The sequence below is a fragment of the Thermothelomyces thermophilus genome, chromosome 3 (genome assembly GCF_000226095.1).
Source record: "Thermothelomyces thermophilus ATCC 42464 chromosome 3, complete sequence".
NCBI lineage: Eukaryota > Fungi > Ascomycota > Sordariomycetes > Sordariales > Chaetomiaceae > Thermothelomyces > Thermothelomyces thermophilus.
The window spans coordinates 4,598,462-4,624,619 of NC_016474.1; the positions used below are offsets into that span (position 1 = coordinate 4,598,462).

The 26,158-nt window shown below is 57.9% G+C and overlaps 13 protein-coding genes across 13 annotated transcripts; 9 read left to right on the plus strand and 4 right to left on the minus strand.

Moving 5' to 3' along the window:
• The first annotated feature begins 386 nt into the window (after positions 1-386).
• MYCTH_2315393 (uncharacterized protein) lies at positions 387-1,214 on the plus strand. Its single transcript, XM_003663497.1, has one exon. It carries the CDS (start codon positions 423-425, stop codon positions 1,119-1,121), a length of 699 nt encoding a protein of 232 aa, XP_003663545.1. The 5' UTR covers positions 387-422; the 3' UTR covers positions 1,122-1,214.
• Positions 1,215-2,209: 995 nt separating this feature from the next.
• MYCTH_2305555 (uncharacterized protein) lies at positions 2,210-3,144 on the plus strand. The gene is made up of 2 exons (XM_003663498.1): positions 2,210-2,471; positions 2,616-3,144. The coding sequence occupies exons 1-2, from the start codon at positions 2,257-2,259 to the stop codon at positions 3,097-3,099; spliced, it is 699 nt and encodes a 232-aa protein (XP_003663546.1). The 5' UTR covers positions 2,210-2,256; the 3' UTR covers positions 3,100-3,144.
• A 399-nt stretch (positions 3,145-3,543) lies between these two features.
• MYCTH_2305556 (uncharacterized protein) lies at positions 3,544-5,447 on the plus strand. Its single transcript, XM_003663499.1, has one exon. The coding sequence runs from the start codon at positions 3,653-3,655 to the stop codon at positions 5,273-5,275; it is 1,623 nt and encodes a 540-aa protein (XP_003663547.1). The 5' UTR covers positions 3,544-3,652; the 3' UTR covers positions 5,276-5,447.
• Positions 5,448-5,961: 514 nt separating this feature from the next.
• Positions 5,962-9,509, plus strand: MYCTH_50523 (uncharacterized protein; the record flags this gene model as incomplete). The annotated part of the gene is made up of 5 exons (XM_003663500.1): positions 5,962-6,087; positions 6,150-6,412; positions 6,524-7,628; positions 8,346-8,942; positions 9,024-9,509. The coding sequence occupies 5 exons, from the start codon at positions 5,962-5,964 to the stop codon at positions 9,507-9,509; spliced, it is 2,577 nt and encodes an 858-aa protein (XP_003663548.1).
• Positions 9,510-10,449: 940 nt separating this feature from the next.
• On the plus strand, positions 10,450-12,154 carry MYCTH_50820 (glycoside hydrolase family 43 protein; the record flags this gene model as incomplete). Its single annotated transcript, XM_003663501.1, has 5 exons — positions 10,450-10,539; positions 10,629-10,981; positions 11,062-11,134; positions 11,199-11,447; positions 11,564-12,154. 5 exons carry the CDS (start codon positions 10,450-10,452, stop codon positions 12,152-12,154), a joined length of 1,356 nt encoding a protein of 451 aa, XP_003663549.1.
• Positions 12,155-12,553: 399 nt separating this feature from the next.
• MYCTH_2305566 (uncharacterized protein) lies at positions 12,554-13,428 on the plus strand. Its single transcript, XM_003663502.1, has one exon. The coding sequence runs from the start codon at positions 12,781-12,783 to the stop codon at positions 13,123-13,125; it is 345 nt and encodes a 114-aa protein (XP_003663550.1). The 5' UTR covers positions 12,554-12,780; the 3' UTR covers positions 13,126-13,428.
• An 810-nt stretch (positions 13,429-14,238) lies between these two features.
• Positions 14,239-14,592, minus strand: MYCTH_2060437 (uncharacterized protein; the record flags this gene model as incomplete). Its single annotated transcript, XM_003663503.1, has 1 exon — positions 14,239-14,592. A coding segment is annotated over one exon (354 nt), but the record flags the coding sequence as incomplete, so codon positions are not given.
• Positions 14,593-14,724: 132 nt separating this feature from the next.
• Positions 14,725-16,182, minus strand: MYCTH_33003 (uncharacterized protein; the record flags this gene model as incomplete). The annotated part of the gene is made up of 2 exons (XM_003663504.1): positions 14,725-15,618; positions 15,685-16,182. Coding segments are annotated over 2 exons (1,392 nt in total), but the record flags the coding sequence as incomplete, so codon positions are not given.
• Positions 16,183-16,926: 744 nt separating this feature from the next.
• On the minus strand, positions 16,927-18,775 carry MYCTH_2060709 (uncharacterized protein; the record flags this gene model as incomplete). The annotated part of the gene is made up of 5 exons (XM_003663505.1): positions 16,927-17,840; positions 17,874-18,137; positions 18,215-18,343; positions 18,440-18,646; positions 18,718-18,775. The coding sequence occupies 5 exons, from the start codon at positions 18,773-18,775 to the stop codon at positions 16,927-16,929; spliced, it is 1,572 nt and encodes a 523-aa protein (XP_003663553.1).
• Positions 18,776-19,054: 279 nt separating this feature from the next.
• Positions 19,055-20,621, minus strand: MYCTH_2305568 (uncharacterized protein). Its single transcript, XM_003663506.1, has 5 exons — positions 20,223-20,621; positions 20,039-20,156; positions 19,907-19,974; positions 19,446-19,838; positions 19,055-19,378 (listed from the first exon to the last, which is right to left on the minus strand). The coding sequence occupies exons 1-5, from the start codon at positions 20,394-20,396 to the stop codon at positions 19,268-19,270; spliced, it is 864 nt and encodes a 287-aa protein (XP_003663554.1). The 5' UTR covers positions 20,397-20,621; the 3' UTR covers positions 19,055-19,267.
• A 756-nt stretch (positions 20,622-21,377) lies between these two features.
• On the plus strand, positions 21,378-23,120 carry MYCTH_2061852 (uncharacterized protein; the record flags this gene model as incomplete). Its single annotated transcript, XM_003663507.1, has 1 exon — positions 21,378-23,120. The coding sequence occupies one exon, from the start codon at positions 21,378-21,380 to the stop codon at positions 23,118-23,120; it is 1,743 nt and encodes a 580-aa protein (XP_003663555.1).
• Positions 23,121-23,448: 328 nt separating this feature from the next.
• On the plus strand, positions 23,449-23,939 carry MYCTH_2305570 (uncharacterized protein). Its single transcript, XM_003663508.1, has one exon. The coding sequence runs from the start codon at positions 23,508-23,510 to the stop codon at positions 23,808-23,810; it is 303 nt and encodes a 100-aa protein (XP_003663556.1). The 5' UTR covers positions 23,449-23,507; the 3' UTR covers positions 23,811-23,939.
• A 1,420-nt stretch (positions 23,940-25,359) lies between these two features.
• Positions 25,360-25,899, plus strand: MYCTH_2040748 (uncharacterized protein; the record flags this gene model as incomplete). Its single annotated transcript, XM_003663509.1, has 3 exons — positions 25,360-25,459; positions 25,518-25,626; positions 25,704-25,899. Coding segments are annotated over 3 exons (405 nt in total), but the record flags the coding sequence as incomplete, so codon positions are not given.
• Positions 25,900-26,158: the final 259 nt, after the last annotated feature.

The following is a 26,158-nucleotide window of genomic DNA, read 5'->3' on the forward strand; positions in this document are numbered from 1 at the left end:
AGCCCCGGAAGCGCTGGCTCTACCTCTTGGTGCGATCTTCTGGGTCAAAGTGGCACCTCAGAGTTACCTTCTGTGGCGCCATTCGGGGCGACCAGAACGCGGCACCGAGGAGAAGACCACAGCGACGGAAAGACTTGGAGGACCTCTGCCGATGCATTGATTTTCAGCAGCTGCACCTGCTGGATGACACGGTAACCGAAGTTGTCATTTCGCGAGACTGTGACGCGCAGAGCACCAGGCTTCCCTGCAAGACGCAGCCGAACCCCGAGAGCGAATACTCGTCCGTCGTCGGTCACCTTTGGGCCCGCACGCAGGAAGACTCGCGCCGAGTGCGGTATCCCGCTTACGATTCTGCCAGCGGCATACCAACCAGGGACCGCTCTGAGATCGAAATCAAGAGTGAGCTCCATGGGGGCGTCTACATGGCGCGCCTCCTCGCTGACGATTCCCTGTACGTCTACAAGCAAGTGGAGCGCCCCTTTTATGTTGCTGGGGACAGCGACGTGCTGGAACAGGAGCTGCGCAACCTGGAGCTATTCCGCGGCAGCGACGTCGGCATCGTTCAGCTGGTTGCCGCTGTCACTTCAACCAATCCTTGCCAAACGGCTACGGGGTTCGGCTGGGGACGCTGTCGAGGTGGTTCCACCGTCCTTCGAGGCCTTCTCCTCGAGTATCACGAAAACGGGACATTGGAAATGGCACTGAAATCGCCAAGACCTAATATGGACGGTCTGTGGCGACGCTGGGGCCTTCAGATCGTCAGAGCGCTTGCCTGCCTTCATGAGCGTGGAATTGCTCACCTGGACCTCAAGCCTTCCAATGTCGTCATCAGTACCGACATGAACGCGGTGCTCATCGATGTCAGCGGCATCGGCGGCGTCACACGCCAGTGGCTCTCCCCGGAGATGCTACAAGAGAAGGATCCAATGTCCCAGGACTTCGAGGCACGTAAGCAAAACGATATCTGGGCTCTTGGACAAATGCTGCTTGCTATGGCCGAGGCGTCTAGTGACAAAGACGAGGCGCAACTGCTAAGGAACATTTCGCTATCTGCTACACGGACCCCTCCACGAATTCCCTTGAGCGAAGCCATCAGAAGCTTTTCGGAACGCCCTTCTTGAACCCTTTAGAAATCGTCCCAGTCAACCTCGTATGGCTTGAATCCTCCGCCCGTTATACCCCCTGTGAGAGCAGTCAATCAGCAGCATCGTTCAAGAACAGGGTGCCGAGTTCGATTACCTGGGCCTTCGCGGAAGCCTCTGGCCTGCTTGTCACACCCTTCCTCGTCACAGAACATGCCGGTCGTCGTGGAATCTTTGTTACCGTTTTCGCACACCTCTTTCTTTTCCTTGGCCTCGTCGCAGGGCCGCTTCAGACTTTTCCGATAATGCCCGCAGGTGAAGACACGAGGATACCGTCATAGAACATAGCCAGGATAATAATTACCTAGCTGCCGCGTAAGCGCTATAGGATAAGCCCTGTAACCATTACAATAGGTAGAACGGCCTATAAGCAGCAGACTCGTCCAGACCGTGGCGACTCTTCGAGAGAGGCTCGGAGATCGTCCCGGCGCCTAAGGCACTAGGGTAAGCGCGGCCCCGCCCGCCCGCCATCATCACGAGAGTCTACCTTAGAAACGGACTCTAAGATAGACAGAGCTACCGCTACGACGTTCGAGGAATAACCCTTTAGGAATATAGTCCTTATATATATTATAATAGACAGTTCGCTACCTACTTTTATAGTATAGTTTACCTAGGACCTATATATAAAATATAGAACAAGGTAGTATAGGACAAAGGGTCGAAGCTCCGATTCCTTAGCCAAGAGATACCGCCTAGCGAAACCAAGGAGTACGAGGTACGTAAAGGATAAAGACGCCCTAGCTAACTCCAGGCCAACTTTAACTTCATAGAGGGAGCTTCGACTCATAGCGATGGCCTGCCCCATCTCTCCCTAGCTGCGAATTCTACAGGGAACTCACTCTCCAGGGCACTTCCTTCGTGGCCATTCCCTTCGCCTACATTGACAGCCCTCTTCATTTACCATAACCAGACAAAAGCGAAGGGGGGCCGGAAGGCACGGGGGCCCAATCGCCGGTCAAACAATCCGATGCTCGCATGCGTCTCTCCTCGGAGAAAGGATTTTCCAGACGCCTAGGCAGATGACATCGCAGCAATATCGACCGATATGTGAGATGTCAATCTCTCGCGCTTCTTAGCCAGCTGGCGGGGTACGCAGCTTCACAGTCTCAACATGCATGCGAAAGAGAAGGATCTTGAGGATGGATGCTTCGCGGTGACGTTTGAGAGAAAATACTACCGCCGGGGAGGGGTTTTCATCAAGAGGAATTTGCGACCCAAAGAATATCGCACCGGCTACCGAGGTCTCCATGTGCCCCGACTCGGAAAGGAACGCCTTATGAACGAAGCGGAAGCACTACGGTACATCCGCCAGAAGACCGATATCCCGTATGTACTCAAGAAGCGTATTGTTTCCGTTTTATGTCTGGGGAGCCCAATGATGAGAAACGGCTCCTGAGAGGGCGTCTTCGCTCCCGAGTCCCTTCCAAAACTGCCCAAAGAGGGAAGAAAAGTGCTGACGTTAATGTTCAGAGTCCCAAGAGTGTACTGCGACTTCGAGGACGATGAAGCGTACTACCTGATTACCGAGTACGTCGATGGCGTAGACATGTCTTCATTGTCGGAGGAGCAGAGGGCCATTGTGTATGAGGAGCTTTCGATTCACCTGGCGAAGCTCAAGACCCTACGGTCCAACCGAATGGGTGGGCCGTCAGGCATCGTCATTCCCCCCTACCGTGTGATGCGACAGACAGAGACAGACGACTGGCGTCTGCAAGTCTCTGATCGCGACGAGTACGTCTTCTGCCATAACGACCTGTCGCAACAGAACGTTATTGTCGACCCCGACACACTGAAAATCAAGGCGATCATCGACTGGGAATACTCTGGATTCTACCCACCCTACTTCGAAATGCTATTCTATACCAGGCTCGGCCCTTCGGTTGCCATCAAAGACGAGATAGATGACTCAGCCGATTTGCTAGCTTTCCTTAAGTCCAGGGCCGAGGGCGCCTGATGGTTGGTGGGGTAGATTGTTAAGGAACTTAGATGTCGATTTGTCTCTCTCGTGAACCACATACAAGGTGCTATGTGTTCTACCGATGCCCCAGTCCATTGTCACATGTGCAACCCGTCCGCTACAACCTCGTCAGACATGAAGAGCCCACCCTGCAACGACCATAACCATTGAAGACCACTTTCAATAGCTCTTTTGTAAGCCGGGTGAAAATGACCTAGACAGGAGATCAGGTCTCCATCGTCGAAGCAGTAAGCAGGACGGAGTCCACTGTACCTCCTCCGTAGTGCGGGGCCTTTCCGCAGCTGGGACACTCGGACTGCGTGCTGGAAACACGCAGGGGGGTTGCAGATATCCAATGCTTAGGTGTGGTCAGTGCTGCAGATGCTTGCAAATGGTCCCCACCAAAAACGCCAAGCTTCTTGAACCCACCGCGGGGCCAAGCTCGAACCTCTAGCTTCTCCCATGGTCAGGATCATTTGATCGACAAACCGCCAAACCACACGAATGCTCACCCACGATGTCTAAAGAGCAATTATTTCAGCTTCTTCCAATGCCCGACGATGGGCTGGAACAGGTGCTCGAGTATGCCGCCACGCTGTCCAAGGCCGAAGCCGCGGAGCATTTCACCAACATGCTCGGTGACTCACCACAGGTCATCGAATTCATTTCAACATTCAACGCCCGTCGTGCAGAACCAGAGTCCGCCCAAAAGTCCGCACCGACACCTGCGGCCACCGGGAATGGTTCAAGTCAAGCATCCGACGTCGACGCCGTACCGAAGTCTCGTCGCGGCCCCAAGAAGAAGAAGGCACCGATTCACACCCCTCCTCCCAGACAGGTCGCTTCGTTCGATCTCGCTCCGGGGAGAGTATACAACAAGAAGAATCAGGAAGAGGACTACATATCTGGGAACAAGTCAGGCACAGCAACACCAACCCACAACAACGCTCAACACAGCAGCACGGCACCCGCCAAAGCTGCAACTCCCCCGCCTCAACCATCCAAAGCCCCACCATCCGCTGCCGGGACTCTCGTATCCGATCTTGGTCTCCCCAAGCCAAAAACGAAATCCAATCCCGTTTCCCGCACTTCCACGCCGGGCCCATCTTCGGCACGTAACCAAACCGCCACCACGAAGGTGTCCATCACGGGCGGCACCCCGATGCATGGGTCTTCGACCGCGTTAGCCGACCTCGACCAAGCCATCCGCTCGCTCGAGATCACGACCAATCCCTCCCACGCTTCCAACAGCCCCGCGAACCTGGCGGCACGCCGCTGCAACTGCGTCGCCACACGCCACCCGCTCCTCGAGGCCGCGCCCAACTGCCTCAACTGCGGCAAAGTCATCTGCATCAAGGAGGGCCTCGGGCCCTGCACCTTCTGCGGCGAGCCCCTGCTAAGCTCTGCCGAGGTGCAGACCATGATCAAGGAGCTCCGCGCGGAGCGCGGCCGCGAGAAGCAGGCGATGGACAGAGAGGCACACAAGAAGGCCCAGGCCGCCGGCGGCGCGCGCCGGCCGTTTACGCGGCCCGGCGTCGACAAGGAGGACCTGACGGTCGCCGAGGCGATGGCGCTGCAGCACCGGGATAAGCTTCTCGGGTTCCAGGCGCAGAACGCCAAGCGCACGACGGTCCGGGACGAGGCCTCGGACTTCGACGCCACCTACACGGGCGGCATGTGGGCGAGTGCCGAGGAGAGGGCGATGGCGCTTAAGAGGCAGCAGAAGTTGATGCGGGAGATGGAGTGGAATGCGAAGCCAGAGTACGAGAAACGTCAGCAGGTAGTGAGTATCGACTTGTCGGGAAGGAAGGTGTTCAAGAAGACAGTCAAGCTGGAGCGGCCCCCGAGTCCGGAAGAGGAAGGGGGCGAAGAACCGCGGGAAGGGATGGGTGCAGGAGCCGCATCTGCAACACCGGAGTCTGGTGGTGGGAAAGGAAGCCACGGAGGAGCGTTTAGCAAGAATCCGCTTATGGGCGGCCTGATCAGGCCAGTTTACGACGTCAAGGGGAAAGGAACAGAGCTGGAAGGGAGGAAAGACCGGGGTGCACGGTGGAGGAGGGTCCAAGATGACCGTGACGACAACGAGGCCATCATTCTCGACGGTGGTCTCTACGGGAGGACGGCCGAGGCCCATGAGGGAGGAGCCGCTGGTGATGAGCCTGCATGCGGGTGACCGAGCACGGTTTTTGCGTACCTATCTATCATTGATCCGTGCGTTCATACTTGCTACGCTAGAACCACCAAAAGGTCTTTGATGAGTTGATGCCCTCGGGACCCTTGTTCTCCCACCTTAGTCGTCTTCCAGAAGCCGGGCCAAACTGGATCATTGGCGGCCCCGGGTCTTGGCGAAGCAGCGGCCGCAAGGATGGTGGGTGGAGCTACCCTGCCGGCCCCCAGGCGCGCGTCGTCCCCACTATGAGCCGACCCGAGCATTCTGCAACATCGACATCAGCCGCCGGCCGTCTTGGTGCGGAGCAGCAACCAAAACAACGCTCCTTCACAACCTTCTGTACCGTATGGGTCCAATGCCCTGCTGCCGGCTTCGACAATTTGTCACGAGACCCGTTGCACGCGCAATCACCTAAACGCCCGCGACGAGATTGCCCGCCCCATCATTCGAGCATCTGAACGCGTCGCGCGACCGAGCTCGGTTCCGCAAACATCCCGCCCAAGCTCGGGACGCGATTGTCCGTGCAATACTGTTTCGACACGCGCATATCGACGAGGACAGCGCCTGTGGATAACAATGATTAACTAAATCCTCTTCCGATATCTTGTATACTTCTGCCTGTTGCCGTTGTCGTCCTTTTTTGAACGCCGCTCCAGTCCGATGCGGCGTCAATTGACAGGGCTATCGCGATGCCGACAACCTACGTTGCTCCGGGTTGCGACCCATTGTTGCAAGATATTGCAAATACCTTGTGGAAGTCGCGGAAGGTCGTCGTCATTACTGGTGCCGGCATCAGCACCAACTCGGGCATCCCGGTATGATGTGTCCCGCCGCAATCGCCGCCGTCCCCATCTTCCTCGCTGACTCTGTTTTCTAGGACTTCCGCTCCGAAAATGGTCTGTACTCCCTGATTCAGGCCCAATTTGACGCCGCTCAGCAGCAAGCTACGGAAAACAACGGCGACGCTGGTGGACAGGACGCAGAGCAGAGACCAGCGAAGCGACAGCGGAAGACGTTAGACGACCCCGAGCTTGGGCGCCGCCGGGCGTCCCGAGATCATGGACTACCATTCCCAGGGCTGCGCGGTGCCACAGAAAAGTCGAATGACACCAGAACGGATCAGAACACCGAAAACACCGAGTCCGAAGAAAAGCAGCACCCCGCCAGGCACGAGGATTCGCTCTCGGAGAGAGGGGCCGAACGAGCGCAGGCCCCTGATGAAAACAATTCCCTCCCACAATCCGTGCCTAGTTCTCCCGACTCGAAGGCGAACCGTCTGGCGGACGCTCAACATCCCAACCCGGAGAATGCACCCTGCCCATCGTCCCCTCCCAGCTTTGTCCTTGGCACCCCGCACCCGCGAAGAGCCCATCTCCTCGAAACGCTCCCCGGAAGCTCCTCGCCTCTCTCGTCTCCACCCCCTATCATGTACGATCCTTATCAGGAGACGACAAGCTGCTCGTCCGACAGAGGCACCGAGTCGTCCCGGTCTCAGAGCGAGGAACCGTCTTCAGCAACTACCCCTCTCCTCTCGTCGCAAACGTCCATCACCTCTCGAACGTCGCTTCCTTCGATGAAAGGGCGCGACCTTTTCGATGCCCAAATCTGGTCGTGCCCCATCAAAACATCGGTCTTTTACACCTTTGTGTCCACGCTTCGCGAGAAAGTGCGAAATGCCGAACCCACGATTAGTCACCGGTTTGTCAGCGTCCTCCGAGACAGCAGAAAGCTGGTCAGATGCTACACCCAAAACATCGATCAGCTGGAGGAACGTGTCGGCCTTAGTACCTCGTTATCTCTGGGCGCCGGGAGCCGATACCGCTTCTCCACCAGAGCCGGGCGGAACAGCGGCGCGGCAAAAGGACAAGCGAGGGGCGCCGATGGGGCACCCGAGGCAAATCAGGCGGCATCCCAGAAGGACGAGGATCAGGAGCGATCACGGACGACGCAGCCGGACTCAACCAATGTGCAGGACGAGGGCTCTCCGCCGGCTTCACAGCAAACAGTTCCAGCGGCGCCCAACCGCGGAGTTGAGTGTGTGTTCCTGCACGGGTCCCTGGCTGAACTTCGCTGCTTCGTGTGCGCCCGCACCGCTTCATGGGAAGAAGACGACCGACTAGAGGACACCCTCGCCGGTCGGCAACCAACCTGTCCACATTGCGCCGGGGCGACTGCTGCCCGGGAAGAAAAGGGCAAGCGAGCCCTCGGAGTCGGCAAGCTCCGGCCAGACATCGTCCTCTACGGAGAAGAGCACCCACATGCCCACCTCATCAGCCCCCTGGTGCAGCACGACCTCTCGCTAGGCCCCGACATGCTCCTGATACTGGGGACTAGCATGCGTGTCCACGGACTCAAAGTTCTTGTGAAGGAGTTTGCCAAGGCGGTCCACGATCGGGGAGGGAAGGTAGTGTTTGTGAATTTCACCAAACCTCCCGAGAGCGTCTGGGCCGATATCATTGATTATTGGGTACAATGGGACTGCGATGCCTGGGTCACCGATCTCCGAGCCAGGAAGCCGGCATTGTGGCTTCCGCCTGGTGCCGCCCTTCCTGAGGAAGAGAAGCCCAAGACCGCCAGACTGTCGCGCAGGCAAAGTGGCGCCGAGTCTAGCAAACGGAAAGATAAAGCCGAGAAAATTACGAAGAAGAGGGAGAGCGATGACCTGGCGAACAACCGGAAAGAGGAAAGCGGAGAAGAACCAAAGCAAGATGCAGATGCACAGGCCCCCATAAATGGACATCAGGAGGATAAACCGCCAACCCCGCCGAAGGAAGTTTCTAAGAAAGCGGCCAAGATTCCGAGGGAACCGAAGCTCAACCCCGACGCGAAGCGCCCTGCGTCGGTTCGGGACCATAAGCTGAATGGGGCCTACCTTGTTGGCAAAATCATGGAAGACCTACGACGCATCACCGGGGATGGGCCGGTGAACTCCGTAGCTTCATCTTCGGACGCGGTCGCGGCCAATTCCAAACGAAAGAGGCCTCGAAAGTCGGCTCCTGCGGCGCTTAACGTTCAAGGGGTCCCGGCAGATCACGGTGTCATCCCGGAGCCATGTCCAACTGCTACGACAGAGGCGCAAGCAGCAATCCCAGCATCGTCGCCCGTATCGAAGGCCCTGCCCTCGGATACTCTGAGCGGCAACAATGGTAACAGCTCCATCTCGGCGGCAGTCAAAAGTCGCAGACGGAAGCAGGCCGTTGCATGGCGCATAATAGGCGGTGTCGAGACTCGTGTCACACTCAACAACACAGCAGAACCCCAAATGCCAGTGGCATCATCTTTGCCTCGCTCCCAAGCCGTCCTTCGGCCCTCACCGGTGCCTCACCACCGCCGGCTACCGCCGCCGACACCAACGACACCTAAGCCAACGCCCCCATACCAGCCTAACAATACCCAGAGCCATATTCCTCGTCCGCAACCCATCACCGCGGCCCCCCCGGCATCGGCAATTGATATGGCTATCAATGCTGGCTTCCGTGAGACGGACCGCCTCATCGCACAAGTTCACCACGAGACTCTACTCTCCCGCCCCGCGACGCCGTCGCAACTGCGTCTTCCGCCGTTATTAGCAGCAAATCTCCCCGACCAGAGGCATCGGCCGGGGCAATCAAACGACAACAATTACAACAGCCAACAACAGCATATTTGGGAGCAGCAACAACAGCACAACGTTGAGCACTGGCAGAAAGGCGGACGAGGGGCCCAGCAGCCACAACAAACACACCATCTACCGCCCCACCAGCAGGACCAGTATCCCACAACGAAACTTGTTCCCCTCGAACCGAAAGTGGATTCGCCCGGTCCGCGCCAGGCGATCTCCTCCAACGTGGGGAGTCCGGTCGCATGCGCATCCGCGGGGAGGAACCCGTTCTTCCTTTCCGACCCGTTGGCCGGATGGTTGGGATACCCGCCCGTCTGGCTGCACCATCACCCACCACATCATCTTCATCCTCATCATCCTCACCAGAAGTTTCGAACAGACATGCCGCCGCAGCAACAACGGAGGGATTACGGCGGGAACAACTATGACGGGAGCGACGGCCGCAGCGGCGCGACTGACGATCGGAAATGCAGCAGGGTTGCGGATACGGATTCGGGCACGGGGTCGGATGCAAAGAGGGAACAGCAGCGGGAGACGGAGGCGTCATCGCCATGGTGTCCAAACGAGCAGCTCAGGAAGGAGCAGGAGGCGGCTCTGATGCTCTCTGCCATGCGTGGAACGGGAGAATATCGTTGATGGGAAATTGGACCTTGTCTCCTGTTGCTACTTATTATTATATGATCCGGTATCAAAGCAAACGTCATAAGGCGCGATGCCTCGACATGGCGCTATTCTCGTTGAAGTTCGAACAGAAGAATCAATCCTTGGATGGTTGGCGGGTACGGAATTTTGATTCGGTATGTATATAGTTTTCGTTGGTCTGGCGGCCAGTTGGCTTTCGGAGTTGCGGCTTCTTTCGAGCGACGAATGCGGAGAGCAATCGTGAGCGCGACGGGAATACGGAATGGTTATTGAACTGTCATGGCGAAACAGTGCCAGTTTTGTGCGGCAATTTTGCTGGTAGTTCGCTTTGCTGCCTACCTACATTGCTACTTGATACTGCGAGATGTACATACTCTTGTCCTTTTGTGCATCATGGCGTACTGTGAACCGGGCATGCGTCAATGCTATACGGACGTACTTGTAAGCGGGCGGGTTCGTGCTTGTGCTTGTTATAGTTACCATATCCGACCATACGGAGTAATTATAATATCCGGATAAATGCCAGGCGGGGCTGTCTCGTCCGCTGTCCCAAGCCGGGTCGCGCGTGGTCGCAGGACACGCGGGCGTTGCAACTAAATTATTCTGGGAGCCAGTACTCCGCAGAGCACCCGGAAAGAGTTTCGAGGAAGATACCCAATCACGAATTACTCCACCAATCCCCGGCGTGATCCCTACCGCACGGGGCTAGGTAACACGTACGATGTCCGGATTGCATATCCACCAATGCGACGAATGTTTATATACTAATATTTTGCCGAGGTATATATGTAAGGTAGGTATAAAGGGCACCGACGACGGGATTCGGTTGCCTGAACGTTGCATTCGTGGGCTTCGTTTGGCTGGCTCTTGCGGGGATCTAATTACGCAACCTTTCCAGTTTCGCCTCTGGCCGCTGCTGAGCAAAGCATCAAAGATGCGCATTTCGTCGGCCACGCTCACCGCGGCGCTCTCCAGCGTTGCCTCGGCTTCGCTGCAGGTCGTGCCAGGAGGAACATGGACCACGGTGAGTTCTGCCCCCCTTAGAATGAGTCGAGGCGTGTCTCGGGATCGCTAACAAGACCACGTCACGCCTTCTCTTGTTCTTGTGAGCAGCCGGACGGCGAGCACTTGCAGGCCCATGGTGCAGGTTTCATTGAGGTCAACGGGACGTACTACATGATCGGCGAGGACAAGAGCGGCGGCCACTCGTTCACCAACGTCAACTGCTACTCGTCGACGGATCTTGTCCAGTGGACCTATGTCGGCGCCCTCCTCTCCCAGACGAGCTCCGGTGATCTGGGGCCCAACCGCGTCGTGGAGCGGCCCAAGGTCATCTACAACGACAAGACGGGCAAGTACGTGCTCTGGATGCACATGGACAGCAGCAACTACGGCGAGGCGAGGGTTGCCGTCGCAACGGGCGACTCGGTGTGCGGCAAGTACGAATACATCAGGAGCTTTCAACCGTGAGTGAACCATTTTGCTGAGAACGTCAACTTTGACCCCAGACACGCTCCGGATCGCGATTGACCCTAGAACGCCGCAGACTCGGGAGGGAGAGCCGGGATATGGGGCTTTTCAAGGACGACGACGGCAAGGCCTACTTGCTGACCGAAGATGTGCGTCACCCGAGAGGCTTTCATCAGGATGTTAGGATAGCCCAGCACTAAACAAGCACGCCAGAGAAACTACGGCCTCCGCATTGTCGCGCTTTCGGATGACTATCTGACTCCCACGACTGACGTCTTCTCCTGGAGACTCGAGGGGGGGAACCGGGTCGAGGCCCCGGCCATGGTCAAGCTCGGCGACACGTACTTCTTGTTCGCCTCCATGATGACCGGATGGGACCCCAACGACAACCAGTACACGACATCCAAGAGCCTCGGATCCGGTTGGTCCGAGTGGAAGAAGTTTGCCGACCAGGGAACAAATGTCAGTTCGGCCCTCGGCTGCTCATGCTTCAAGTTTCTCGCATCATTCCGTTCTTGTCGTTTTCTCCCCCCTACCACGCGAAGCTTGGAGGCTGACGCACTAGGGACCTGATTTAGACGTACAACTCGCAAACGACTTACATCCTCAAGACGAGCGAGAGCAGCGCCATCTACATGGGCGACAGGTGGGTCAAGGACAATCTGATGGCGAGCACCTACGTGTGGCTGCCCCTGAGCATCAGCGGCACCAGCGTCAGCATGAAGAACTTTGTCAGCTGGGTGCCGACGTCCAACTTCGCCTCGTGGCAGAACCCGCCGGCCGAGACGAGCTACGAGGCCGAGGCGGCCACGTACGGCGGCAAGGCGCGCAACATCGACTGCTCCGGCTGCTCCGGCAAGGTCGCCGCCGGCTACATCGGCGGCCCGGACAACGGCAGCGTCACCTTCACCGGCATCCGCAGCGACATCGACGGCCTGACCACCATCCGCATCAAGTTCCTCAACGGCGACAGCAGTCCGCGCTACGCCAACGTCCGCGTCAACGGCGACGCCGGCAGGAAGATCGCCTTCCTCACTGCCCGTGGCGATCCCGCCTCCAGCACCTTGCATGCCCAGCTCAAGAAGGGCTCCGACAACACCATAGTTATCGAGGGCATCAACGGCGGATGGGGCCCCGACGTCGACCGCCTGATGGTGCCGGTACAGTGATTTGTAGTCGCGTACTAATTAATTAGTTTCTGCATTGCTCAATAATAATAGCCGTTTGTGCGCGGTGACAAAAGAAATGAACAATATTATTTATGGAAACAAAAACAACACAAACATCCAATATTGACCATTGCGTAGGTAAAACAAATCAAGAGACAAGTGCTTAGTGTAGTTTTACAAATTATAGGTACGTGTTGTACACTTCATCGATATTTATGGTTTGAAAGACCACAATGGGGGTTGGCTGCGCTACGCCGCCGAAGTAATTATCACTCAAATATTTAATAAACTTAGCGTGAGAGGCAGGAATAGCACCTGGTTAGAGTCTGCTAACTTGGCACCGTTCCTGCCTCGTTCATATTAATCCCCCACTGGAAACAGAAAGAACCGTTCCTTCATTAGACCCCAAGCCTCGCGCTTTCCTCGAGGAACAATACTATCAGGTCTTGCCTATGGTTGGACCTCTCTCATCCACCTCCTCTCTCTCCGTCCCCCCTCTCGCGCTTTCTCTCTCCCCTTTCACCAACCATCATCATCATCGTCGTCATCATCATCATCATCACCGAGTCAGCAGCGAGACAACAGCGCTACCAGAAAGCATCCGATCATTCATAACCCTCGAACCAATGGGCGACGAGCGGGCACGTTTCCATTACTTTCCCCTGCTCCCTCCCGAGCTGCGGCTGATGGTGTGGGAGCTCGTGCCGCGCCCGACGCGTGTCATCGCCCAGGCGCCCTGTATAGAATGCCTCGACTCGAAGCACTGGAGCGGGCCGCCCGACCCCCCCATGCCGGACCACGCCCACTCCCACCACCGCGACTGGCGCTACCGCTACATTGTCGTGCTGCCCCGTGGCTCGGCCATCTTCGCGCCACTGCACGCCTGCTCCGAATCGCGCGCCGTCTGGATCGGGCGCTACGCCCGCATCCCTCGCTACATCAACGTCTGGCGGGAGCTCGGCCGGCCCTAGCTGAGCCGGGAAGGCATATCCGACTACGTGAGATCCTTCAACATCCGCTGCCATGTGCCCTTCGTCAGCTACGAGACGGACATCTTCGCCACATTCACCCCGTGGTCCGCCACCGACGGCCCCGACCAGACCCCGCGCCACCGCGAGATCCTGACCATGGCCGGCGACCCCTTCATCGGCTTCAACAAGGCCCTCATCCAGCACGTCGGCCTGCTCGTCTCCGACGCCACCGCCAACCCCAACAACGCCCCAGAGACCCTCGTATTCTCCTCGCTGCAAACCATGCCCTCGCTGCGCACCCTGTCATTCATCACGCTCGGCCCGGACCCGGGCGCCGAACCCGGTGGTCCGCGGCCCGACTGGGCGCCGATGAGGCCCCCCGCCTTGCAGCGGGCCTGGGACTTTGAGCTGCGCGACATCTCGCTGACCCAACTCGAGCGCCACCCTTTTTTCAGGGAATGTATTTTCCACCAAAACAGCAGTGAATGGGTGCCCCCGCACCGTCGGGCGCCGTTCCGGGACCTCGTCCGGCAAGTCAGGGCCTGGCTGTTCCACGATGTCGTCGATGTCCCGTTCCTCGAGCGGTACCACATCGTCCGGTTCGTGGACATCTATTACATGATGGACGACCCGGACCAGCCTGGCAAGCCGTGCCCCCTCAGCCGCTGTTATACCGGCCACACGCCGCAGGACATTCTGAACTGGGAGCCACGGTACGAGCTCAAGACCATATTGTTGTGCGAGAGGCGATGGGTGGGTGATCTGGAGGCCGTTGGTTTGTTTGACGACGCCAGGACCAGGGCTGAAGATTTTGATGCCTTCTTGAAGCTTACACATGGCGAAACGAATTACTTGGCCCCGCATGACGCTAGAGGGAGTGCTGAGGATGCGGCTATTGAAGACGAAGGTTCAGGAAAGAAGGGGGGCGAGGGGAGCGGCGGCAGGAGGAGTTGAGAGACAAGTTTGTAATAGAAATTTAGAAGCAGCATCAGTCGTCAACGGCGGTCACCCATGGCAGGACAAAATAATAATAGTTCACGACCTCCCTCCCTCCCTCCCTCTCTCTCTCTCTTCATCGCAGCGCTTTGCGGCCGTGAATTGTTTCATGGCTTGTTACAGCAAAACCTCCAAAAAGTCGTTAAAGTCATCGACCACTCCGAGTCCGGTGACCAAATCGTAACCCCTGACCGCGGACCATCCGACCGAGCTGACCCCGTCAGGGAACCTGCAGCCCATGCTCTCGCCTACTGTAACATCCCGGAGCACGTTCCTGACCTTTGCCGAGTACAGCAGCGGGTTCAGCCACCCGAGGCTTGGCTTGCCGGCGCGCATCCGGGCATCGTTGATCAGCGCCACCATGGCCGCCATCACGGGCGTGCTCGCGCTCGTGCCCAGCACCTGGGTGTTGTCGCCCCCGAGGACGATCTGGAACGCCGACCCGACGGCGCTGATGTCGGGCATGGCCCGGCCGCCGTGGTTGAACAGGCCGATCCTCGTGTCGTTGCTGCGGACCAGCGCGGCGAGGTACGGCTCGACCACCTCGTCCTGCCAGGCCGGCCGCCCGAAGAAGTCGCTGAACCCGCCGGAGCTGTACGCGGCCCCGGCCACCGGCGGCCCCACGTTGCTGACCGCCCCGACGGCCGTCACGTACGGGCAGCCGGCCGGGAAGGTGGCGACGAACCGGCGCGCCCCCGTCTCGCGGTCCACGCACCGCGTCCGGCCCGTGCCCGCCGCCCCGCCGTCGCCCGTGGCCGCCAGCACGGTGGTCCCGCGCGCGGCCAGCGCCGCGAACTGGTCGCACACCCGCCGCGCGTACGCCCGCGGCACCCCGACCTCGTCGTCGGCGTAGCTGATGCTCAGCACGTGCGGCAGCTCCCCGTCCGGCTTGGCCAGCAGCGCCTGCAGGAGCTCGAGGAACGGCTCGTTGTCGCTCTGCGACACGGGAGGCAGCGCCACGCCCGTGCCCGTGCCCGCGTCCAGCATCGTGCCCCGCCCGCCCGTGCTGTAGAAGACCACGTTGGCCGGGTACGCGAGCGCCATGGCGTACTCGACGTCGAGCGACGCCTCGAGCCCGGCGTTGCGCGGCGAGTCCTGCGGGTTGGTGCCGTTGTTGACGAGCTCGACGGTGAAGTTGTAATAACTATTATTATTATTATTATTATTATTCATCCTCCGCGGCACCGTCGGCGCCAGCGTGTCGAGGAAGAGGTCCACGTCCGAGTGGAGCACCCATTGCTCCAGGAACCCGGCCACCCCGAAGCGCACCGGGCTCGGACTCCCGGGCGGGGACGGAGAGTAGGTGATGTTGTAGAGCTTCTTGATGCAGTCCGGCACCGTCGCCGCTAGACAGGGCAGGTTGGGAAAAGGGTTGATCGTGTTGTCCGGGGTGTCGGGCGTGGGCTTGGGCGCCAGGGTGCTGCTGCTGCTCGAGATGGCGGATGTGGTGCTTCTGGTGGTGGTCGTCGTCGTCGACGTGATCGTCGAAAAGGGCTTCTTGGTTGGCTTCGGATGCGGACGTGGGCGAGGCCGCGGGGGCATGAAGTTGGTGATGGGGTGGACAAAATCGATATAGTCGCACAGCCACGCCGGGATCGTGTAGGACTGCGCCCGCAGCACCGGCGCCGCGTTGCTCTCCTCGTATGCGTAGTACCCTAGCTCGGCGTGGAACAGAGTCTTGACCGTTTGGGCCGATGCCTCGAAGCTGATGAGACTGCCCTGGTTGTGGATGTTCCGGATTCCTTCGGATCTCAGCCAGCCGAGGACCGCGCGACTCGACTGGTCCCCGGGCTGGCGATACTGGGCCACCTCGTCTCGGCTCAAATGCTGGCCAAATGACGGATGGTCCACGTCCCGGCGCTGGTTGAGCTTGGCCTTTAGTTCCTCGATTCCCGGCTCTTTCAGGGCCACGAAAAGCGTCATCCGGTCCGAGGCGCTAGCATTTCCCAGGAACACCCATCCGGGCGGTATTCCCTTCGTTTCCTCGAGAATGACTGCAGGGGCGGCGTGCACCAAGGGGATGACCAAGCCCAGCAGGGGTGCAGGCACAGAATACCGCATGGTTGTCGACCGCTCAACGAATGAACAGACCGGCACTGGTCTCGTTGTCGGCTAGATCTCCTGGCAAATCTTTGGTGGGGGGGGGGGGGGGGCAAGATGCGAGGTTGCGACCGCAGTTATACGCCGGTCGCAGCCTGTCCCTTCGTCGTTGAAGGTGATCCTTGTGCATCGTTGCGGACTGGGTCCTTCACCAAGACGGGAGGACTTATGGCGTTCTTCTGGGCATTGTCATATCAAACTTGATATATTAGCTAGTGGGGCGAGCCGTGTGCTCATGACGGTGTGAAGCTCGGCGTAATATGTATTGGCCATCTGGGGAACGGAAGGACCGCGGTTGTGGGTGGGGGACGCTTACACTCGGTGACCCCTGGACATGGGCGAAGTTGCCGTCCTTTGGTTTTCGGAGCGCTTTCCAGAACGATAATGCCAAATTCAGCCGCCAACCCCGAACCAGATCTCACCCTTTCTTGCACCTCCCCTCATTGGTCGACAATGGTAGCATTGTTCCCGTTTCGATATTGTGCTCAGCCACATAGCTCCCGTGTCGACTCGAGCGCCAACATCTTCCGTCCAAATTCTCCGGCTGCGTGTCCGTTACCAGCGTTGTGGCATGCCTCCCTTGGCATGTCGAGTCCCTTCCCGGTGGCAAGGCAGGTCTTGTGACAGTAGGAATCGGAGATGGCCGCGTGACTCGGCCTCCGATATCCCCGGAGATCGGCTGCCGGACCCAAGAACGAAGTGGCATCATGTCAAGGCTGCCCTCGTACTCATCCCGGTTGAGTCTCCCGTCGGTTCGGCCGCCGCATCGACCTCAATATCAGACCCGTGTTCTGCTTGGACGCCCCAACGAGGGTTTTCGGCGATGCTTGTGCCGACCCGCTTGAGCAAGATGCCCACCAGCACAGGGCCGATGATGGTATTGAGAACGATGGCCCAGACGCCAATGACGAAGGCCTTTTGAGTCAAAAATGGCGTTTCATTGAGGCCGATTTGGATGATCAGTAGACCAATTTCACCGCGTGCCACCATGGCAGCACCGAGCAGCGTGGCGGGCGCCCAGCTAGAGCCAACCCCAACACCATCGGGCCTCTTCTCCGACGATCTCTTCCTGATCCTGTGGAAGATGAAGTCCCAAATCGGCACCACTATGCCAACAAGAAGCTTCCCAAACACCATGAGTAAGGTGTAAACGACACCCTTCCAGATGATCTCGCCCGTCCACAACTCCACGAACGGGATGGCGAAACCGATCGAGGCGAAAAACAAGGGTTGGAAGACATATCTTTGCGGCGGCCCCAAGTAGTGTTCGAAGGAGTCTGCGAACCCACGAGGTTCGCCCGCTCCCTCTATCTGCTCAGCCCTCCCGCCCCCAGGCAGGCTACTCACGAAGGCGCCAGCCAGAAACGCGCCAAACAGCACTGACGCGCCCGCACAGGCGGCGATCGCAACAAATGCGCACAAAACGACGGCCATGAGGAGGAAGTTGACCACCCGCGCGGCCCCGGCTCCGGCGGGGACACGAGGAGCGAAGAAGCGCCGGTACAGCGGGCCGGCGGCGAAGCGAGCCACGGCGGGCGTCAGGAGCGCCATCAGCGCGCTCGCGAGTACGGGGCGGCCGATGACCCAGCCCAGGCTGGTGGTGGTGGTCGCCGTCGTCGCTTCCGAGCCGCCACCGCCACCGCCACCGCCACCGCCGGCGGCGGCTATCCCGCGGAGGTTGTGAATGACGCTGACCAGCACCAGGCCGCACACGTCGTCGAGGACTGCGGCGCTGACGAGGACGGTGCCGACGCGGGTCTGAGAGAAGTCGACCGGCGCCGGGGCGGCGTGGTCGCCGCCTTGGTTGCTGCCCTTGCCCTTGGATTGGGTTCTGGAGGCGCTCGACAGGACGACAAAGGTGGTGCCGAGGGAGGTGGAGCAGAGGGATGTCCCGACTATGAAGGCCTCCAGAGCGGCTTGAAGAGCGGGATGGTTGTTTGTGTTAGCTTTGGAATTTGGAAACTGGTGGTTGGTCCGGTGGGTGCTGTATTACCGTGATGCAAGCCAGCGTAGAAGAACGCAAACGACAAGGCGATGGGAGTGAGCACGCCGACCAGGGCTGCGACAAGGCTGAGAAGGAGGTTCTGGCGAAGCAGGTCGAGACGAATGGTGAGCCCCCCTGCTGACGATTAATTAGCAGCAGCGGGAGAAAGAAGAGGAGGTGGGCGGCTATGCGGCTATAAGGAGGCCAGGCGACCACGCAAGCGCATACGCATACCTTCAAAGATGATCAGGATCAGGCCTAAGTAGCCCAATGCGAGAAAGGTCTCTTTCCATGGGAGGGCCAAGATGTTGGCGATGGGCACGCCGTAGATGAGGCCGACAATGATGTGCCCAATCAGCGAGGCGCGGACGACCTTATCGGCCAGCCATTCTGCAACGGCGAGGAACAGAAAGAAGGATATGAGGGTAAGAATTTCGATTACTATTGTCATACACTTGATTAGAATAGAATTGATGAATTTCCGGGACTGAAGGGTTCTGCAAAATTAATACCGCTCGGCTCATGATAAGATAGGTACGCGCGCGATGTGCCGCTTCCGTCGGCGGCCATGGTGCGTACGGTGATGTTCCGCGGACTCCAGCTTGGTTGTCGTCGCACCTCTCTTCGGGTGCGCTAAGGATACACAATGTGTTAGGTCAGTTGTGTTGGATGTCGAATTGAGCTTGTTGCTGTTGTTGAAATTGCGATTCGACGACTCCGTAGTCCAAGGAAAAAAGACCAGTACCCACAGCAGTAGAACCCCAACCCTCTATTCGCCCCTGCATGGTGGTATATGACCGCCCAGACTAATTAAGGGGAAAGTGAAGAAGGCAACTTTAATGTTGTAGCCATCTAAAGTCATTTTCCAAATAGATCTTGATGATAATTAATAATATCGGAATCACCGGTCGGCGTCCTCCTATGGCAGCAGAACAATGAAACAAATAACCATCTTTAATAGGGTATCCGACAATTGCTATAAACTTGCATGAGAAAGCAAAGAAGAAAAACTCAAGAGACATCCCCGCCTTAATCGATATTGAGTTTTGGTCGGCATACTTTTCAAATCCAAAGAAGCTGCAGCAGAAGCACAACAAGACCCAGCGAGTTGACGACTAAGCGTCCAGATCCGGCGGTCACAATGAAACTGGTCGTTGTGGAATTGTAATAGATCTATCAGGTAGTCAGCACGATAGACTGATGGATGAGCCTTGCGATCAATGGGTATGTGCAAACGTACGGGTGGCGTGTAAGCTGCTGAAGTTGGGAAGGGAGGGTCCGTCACCGTGCCTGGCCACGACGTGCTGCTCGGCGGGAAGCTGCTTGACAAGGACGTTGAGGGAGCACATCCCGGGCCCGGCATTGTCACTGTCACTGTCACGGTGGGTGCGGGGACGCCGACGGTGGATATCACGGTTGTCGTCGCCCAGGAGGTCACCGTGGATGCGGGGCATTGTGACGCAGTCGTCGTGGAGAGTGTTTCCCCACCAGTAACTGTCTGACTGGATCCCGTGTGTGTGGCGGAGCCAGAGGAGGAGGAGCTTGATGTCGGGGATGACGTGCTGCTTGCGCGCGTCGGAGAGCTCGTCGCCGTGGTCGCGTGAGGGACGCCGCATTCCTCGAGACTTTGGCCCTACGCCATCATTAGCAGGAGGAATCATCGGGGATAAGGATGGGTATGTAATTATTATCTCGGCTTACATCCTCACAGCACCACACTCTGCCTTCAAATTGCTCCCAGGCGCAGTAGTAGCCACTGTCACAGGCGCCTGCGGGCTCAAGTCAGCTCCGAGACACAGCAACAGCCGTTGGTGGTGTTTCGGAACAACGCACGTCCAGACCCGTTCTCGCAACAAGTTTGGTTCAGGTCGACCCGGTTGTAGCAAAACAACGAGAGGCTCGTCGAAGCCTGGCAGGACTCCCAATTCGGACCGCAGGCGTCCTCGCAGGTCTGCCTAGGGTTAGCACAAAACTGAGTCGTTTCCTCGGACTCTTTCAGGCACCGTCAAATACTCACCCGTCCAGTTCCGCAACTCCCAAACTCAGGGCTATAGCCGGGCGGCGATAACTGACGGCGGTAGATATTGTTGGCTGCTAGATTTGCGCCGGGTGTGTTCCATCTAAAGAACTCGTAGGTCTCGGCTGAGACGATACCAACGAGCCCTGCAATGACAGCTGCGTTCCACCACATGTTCTTTCTCTTTTTCGTCTTTTTTTCTTTTTGTTGGTTTTCTTTTCTCCTTTGTTTCTCTCTTTCTCTTTTTTTTTTTTTTTTTTTTTTGCTTCGAGGTCGAGATGGTCACTGGGGCCTTGGAGAACGCAAGCGGAGAAGGTTGAGCTTGTAAGGTTACTTGGAGCTCCCGGTCGGTGGATCTCTTTGTGAGAACATGCAAGTGATCATGCCTTTGAGTCTCCCGTGGCGGTCTTTGATGGGCTGGCAGTAGTGTGCGTGGAAAGTGTGCCTGGCAGCAAGGGCCCAACCAACCCCGCTGGTCGGCTGCCAGCCCCATCAATCGTCAATTCTGAGTTGTCCATCGGCGAGCGGTGAGTTGTCCGCCATGCTAAGACGACCTCGGATTCTGCATGATTGGGCACTTGGCCGATCGGGCAAGAGTCGCGCCAAGCCACGAACGAATCTTTTGCGTGTAGGTGCCCAATCAGGGTTGTGAGGCATGCAAGCTGCATCACTCGATGCCTTCTTTCGGCTTCGCTATTGAGCATCTTCACCAGGGGTTTTGCGTTGGGTGTCGCATTGGGCTGCAGATGCCAGTCATGTCACACTGCAAAGCTGGCAAAAACCCTCAGTTGATCGTTCATGTGGTTGGAGGCTAGAATGCAGGGTCCCCGCATGCCGGTAATTACTTCCATCGCAGCTTGGGGCAGAGTCGTCATGCATTTCTCAAATCATCGCCCTGGTCTCGCTTGTCGTGTGGTCTTTGCTGCTTCTCGTTCTTCATGTGCGAATAATCATTGAACAGACGAGAGCATGTATCCCTAAACCTGTTAAACCCGTCATTGCGGCTGTCCAGTCCTCGGTCTCTGCGCGTTTCGAATTCGAAGCGAACGAATTGCAACACCGTTACTATTTACTCGGTAATTTCACCGCAACCGAAGCCGTCGAGGAGGGTGAAGTTCTTTGACTAAGGATCGCGGAAGAAACCTTGGCGACGCGATGGGGTACTTCGTGGGTGTCACCAGCACCGGTTTCGTCGGTACCGGCGAGATGAGCGCGGTGACGTCGTACATGCCGTGCCACATCTTTGGCGACCAGATGCTCATCGGCGCCGGAATCCGAATCGGATTTTACCTCTTGTATGCCGCCGCCATCGTCGCCGTGCTGTTTGGCGTCGACAAGCAATTCCGCCTCTGGCACGGCGCGTGGGGCATCCTCGCGCTGTCCCTCTTCACCGCCATGTTCTTGAACGCTGTCGACTCCAACCTCATCATCATAGACTACGCCGTTCTGATCCACCTGGTGCTGTGGTACCCTGTTTACTTCGTCATCACTGTTCTGTTCCGGCAAGCTCTGGTCGTCGACAGCAAAGACCGCCCGAAATCAGACGCGGAGTACTTGGAACGACTGCAGCGATGCCGACGGGTCGCAGTGACGCGACTCGACGTGGAGCGAGCTCGTGCTTACGCCGACGTTCTCAAGGCATTTGCCCTCCACGCGGCCGAAGAGGAGGCGTTGGCGGAGCACGACAATGCCCAAGCGGCTCTCGGCCGCGCGATCCACCACTTCGTCTCGCACTGGCACGAGCAGATCGAGGTCCGAGACGGCCGAAGCAGCGAGGATGTCCAGATCGACGGAGGAGCCGTGACCACGGTCTACAACACGGAACTGATCCAGGAGATCGCGGCCGCCCCAACCCGCGCTGATATCGACAAGCTCCGGGACCTCTACGTCGCCGCCCTGGTCCACTCGCAGCAGTCCGTGGCCGAAGCCCGGGCGACGGAGCAGGAGGTTGCGCTCATCGCCTCCGAAGAGCTGCGCATCAGGCGGCGCGCGCGGGCGCCAAAACACTCGCTGCGGCACTTCCTCCTGACGACGAGCTACAAGGACCAACTCACGGCGGCCCTCGGCCTCCTGATCTGGTCCGCCTTCATGTTCGGCACCGCCGCCCTCAACTGGCCCCTGTTGCACAACGGAAACAAGCCCGGCGGGACCTGCGACAACGTGCCGACCGTCTACTTTGTCCTGGCGCCCAAGAAGCCCTTTGCCGACCCCGGCTTCACCACCTTCCTGCGCATCTGGACGGTCGGCGTGTGCCTCGTCGCGGTCGTCACCACGGCGCTGGGGCTGTTCATCCTGACCGTCAGCCTACTCGGCCCGACCGCGGTCGGTCTGCGCCCCTGGTGGCGGCGGCGGAAGGGGGACAAGAAGAGGTCGGTCGAGGACGGCCCGCGCTCCGACGTCGCCGCCGCCGCCGCCGACCCGCGCTCGGCGCGGGGGTACTCGCACAAGGCGCGCGGGCGCCACACGCAAGAGATCCTCGCTTGCCTGCACCACAGCGAGACGCGCTCGGTGGAGCACCGGTACCGGAGCCGGACCACGGCGCCGGCGCGGTTCAGCCTGTGGACCGTCCCCTGGGCCGTCCTGCTGGCCGTCCTGCTCGTCGTCACGGTCGTCTGCGCCGAGCTGACCGTCACGCGGCAGGGCGAGAGGAACAACGTGCCGCTCGACTTTGCCCGGCCGCCGCTCCGCGAGACGTCCGAGATCTTGGCCTTCTTGATCGGCCTGTACGCTCTCATCGTGACCTTGCTGAGCGTGGTTGGCGCGTTTGCCGCGGCGGTCCTGCGGAATCGCCGTCGCAAGAACAGCGTCCGAGGGGAGGAGGAGGGCCATCATCACGATCACGACGGGGAAAAGGGGCGGGGGGCGAAGGAATCGGTGCAGCCAGGTTTGGCATACTAGATTTTTTTTTTTTTTTGCCTTGTCCTTTGTTTTCCCTCTTTTGTTTTTGTCCAGGAGCAATTTCGACTGGGTCAGGAGCCTTGGCGCCGTCCAGGTCTTTGACTACAAGGATCCAGATGTTACCGAGAGAGTTGCCGCAGAGCTCGATAAGGGCGAATTTGCAGGTGTCTTCATGGCGGCAGCGTTGAAGGAGGGCAATGTCGCCGCGTGGAAGTTCGCCGCAGCCTCCAAGCAGACGGTAATTAGGCGATTCCCTGTTGTACCCTGTCTAAACACTGCTTAACTACAGTACGAGAGTTGCTGACAGTGTTGCTCCTACATGATAATAGTTCAAGTTCGCATCGTTCTGTTATATCGATGACTTGGGTGAGGTCCCGAAGGGCGTAGATGTTAAGCAGCTGCAGCCCGGGAGTTTCAAGGCGTTCCCCGACTGTTGGTTTTGAAACAACTGATGCCACCTTTGGGGGATACCTGCCCGAAGCTCTGGCCAAGGGAGCCTACAAGGTCCCCCCCCAACCCCTGGTGGTCAACAGGAAGGGCCTGGAAGGAATCCAGGAGACCGTCAACCTCCGGCGCCTCATCACCGAGAAGGGTCACGAAGGGGTCAAGGAGGCCATCAACCGCGCGAGAGGAAACATGGAGGAAGACCGGGGGGAATCGTCGATCAAGCTCGTTGTCGAGCGACCGTAATAGCAGCTTGCGGGAGTGGGGAGGGGGACCGTTAAAGGACTGTGGCTAGACATGTACATACGTGTCGAGTTTCAAGCCTACAATTGGTTAGTACCACAATACCTTACAAATGGGCCTTTATCTTGCGACTTGCCAAGTTTAACGTTGTCCATGGTTGGCGTTTTATGTGCATGCATGAGATTAGGTACCCATAACAGCAAGACGTCGGCTAAGTATCATAGTCAACAGGTCTTTTTGGTATACCATGTACTCACCGAGTAGGTTCAGCATCTGGCTTCCGGCGTTTGACAATCGCATGGTCGATTTTTGAACTAATGCTCTCCAGTAATCAGGCTTGCTATTCGAGGGCTTAAGTTGCAAGGGTCATGATTGTATGACTGAAGCAGAGCCTGATAAGTCGCTAATGGTTGGTTAAGTCGCTATTAATGGTTCCTGCCCTAATTACCATCTCAGTCGCTTGACCCCCAAAACTGGTGGGGGCAGTTCAGATTTCCCCCTGCCAGTCTTCCCGGGTCCTTCCAGGTTTCTCTCTGTCTGAACCTCTTCACCACTTGCCTCTAATACGCGATTCAAGTAGAGCAGGTGTTAACATCGTACCCACAAAGACCGTCGCGACACCGTTGACTGGCGCAACGGCAAAATTAACACCCTACGGGTTGACCGAAAGCTTTGTTGTATTACAATAGGGCCGCGCGATCCCTTGCCGACAGAAGAGTGACTCGTCAGTCTGTTGCTAACGACAGCGAGTCATTGGCAGGATGAAACAGGCCCAGGGCGACGACCATCCGGTCCTTGTCTGGGTTATAGTCCTGAACGGGGCCTCGGCCCAACCGGGGTATAGTTCTCTCCGGCCCCAAAGGTTGGAGCTTGTTACCAACAAGCATTTGAGCTGCCGCGGCGTTACAGAATCATCTGGTATTTGGTTGGCCTTACTCCGTACCACTCCCTACCAACCCCCCTTAGGCGAGCATCACGTGAGGTAATCTGACCGGACCCAAAATTGCCCACAATATCAGTTTTTTGGCTGGTCAGGTCAACTCTACCAATGCTTAGGGCGTGGGGCCAAAAGCTGAGCCCCCAGACTTGGCCCATCGAGCCCAATATGAATGTGCACCCCCTCCAACACCTAAGCAGATGGGATTTGGCATCCTCCTTGAAGCAATCGTTAAAGGCTTTCCGGACAGCAGTCAGCCTGGGCGCTTGTGACAAAATTCGGGTCGGATGCCCCGAGAATGTAGCCCTCCGGTTTAGGACCGCAATCTGAAGCGGCCGCCGGTAAGGGGCCGCCGGTGAGGGGCCACCGCCCCGTGTCCCGGCCAGGCCATCGGGAGATATAATCTTGAGATCGACGGGATACAAAAAGATGATTAGAATCAGCCGATCCACTTCCCCAGATCTCGGCACATTTCGCACTCATTCTTCATCTGAACCTTGCCTATCGTTCTTGTCTTCGGATTTACAAGACTTTGGCCTCATCACATTACACTTTCTCCTGACCCTTCCACGGACCATACCACCGATTGATCCAAATATGTCGAACAAGCAGGGAATCAGACTCAAGCAGAACGACTGGCAGGATGACAATGGCCTCATGCACTGCTGCGGCGACTGTGGCACTTGCATGCTGGGCTGCTTCGTGCCTTGCGTGTGTGCGTTGGGTGTCCGCCCAAACTGATACGCCTCCTGCACTGAACTGACGTTATCTAGTGATCAATAAGACCCAAAATATCCTCGAGGACCCCTCCGAACACCCCAGCGGTTGCGGCAGTTTTGGTGGCCTGTCTTGCTTTCTCAGCCTGTTTGGGCTGACTGGCGTGTAAGCCCCCCTTTTCCTCTTCTTCCTCTCCATTTCCCACACCAGAAGTCGACAGCTGACGGTACGTGTCTTTGCAGCACTCCGTGCATCCAGAGAAGGCAAATTCGTCTTATGTACGGGATAGAGGGCAACTGCTGTTGCGACGCCCTCGTTACTGGGTGCTTGCCCTGCTGTGCTGTCATCCAGAATTACAAGGAAGTCGATTTTCGCCGTGACAACCAGAACGCGTGGGGCATCAAAGACGGTTACAAGCGCCAACTTCCCATGCAGCATCCAATGCAGTATCCCACGCGCCATGCCGGGCGCCAAATGTGAGCAGTTGGTAGTACTTGGAAGCGGTGAAGTTCTCTGACGCGCGGGTGCGGGCAATGGTGGGGGGCATCTGGAGCTCCAGGAGAGGTTTGCTCTTCTTTCTAAAAGGGGATCAGCCGTCGTTTCCGCTTCATTAGCGTTCCTTGTTAGATCCCACAACAAGCCAACAATGCCGAGTCGTCATCACCTCTCCGAGCTGCCCAGTGTCGTAAAAGTCAAA

What these genes read in the sequence shown, in the direction of transcription:
- MYCTH_2305570 (XM_003663508.1), top strand. Translation starts at nt 23,508, where the DNA reads ATGTTAAGCAGCTGCAGCCCGGGAGTTTCAAGGCGTTCCCCGACTGTT.
- MYCTH_2305568 (XM_003663506.1), bottom strand. Translation starts at nt 20,396, where the DNA reads ATGTGGTGGAACGCAGCTGTCATTGCAGGGCTCGTTGGTATCGTCTCA. An exon ending in GGAGTTGCGGAACTGGACGG is followed by an intron (nt 20,157 to 20,222) that starts GTGAGTATTTGA and finishes AACCCTAGGCAG; the next exon opens with ACCTGCGAGGACGCCTGCGG. An exon ending in TTGCGAGAACGGGTCTGGAC is followed by an intron (nt 19,975 to 20,038) that starts GTGCGTTGTTCC and finishes TTGAGCCCGCAG; the next exon opens with GCGCCTGTGACAGTGGCTAC.
- MYCTH_2305566 (XM_003663502.1), top strand. Translation starts at nt 12,781, where the DNA reads ATGGGCGACGAGCGGGCACGTTTCCATTACTTTCCCCTGCTCCCTCCC.
- MYCTH_2315393 (XM_003663497.1), top strand. Translation starts at nt 423, where the DNA reads ATGGCGCGCCTCCTCGCTGACGATTCCCTGTACGTCTACAAGCAAGTG.
- MYCTH_2305555 (XM_003663498.1), top strand. Translation starts at nt 2,257, where the DNA reads ATGCATGCGAAAGAGAAGGATCTTGAGGATGGATGCTTCGCGGTGACG. An exon ending in CGCCAGAAGACCGATATCCC is followed by an intron (nt 2,472 to 2,615) that starts GTATGTACTCAA and finishes GTTAATGTTCAG; the next exon opens with AGTCCCAAGAGTGTACTGCG.
- MYCTH_2305556 (XM_003663499.1), top strand. Translation starts at nt 3,653, where the DNA reads ATGCCCGACGATGGGCTGGAACAGGTGCTCGAGTATGCCGCCACGCTG.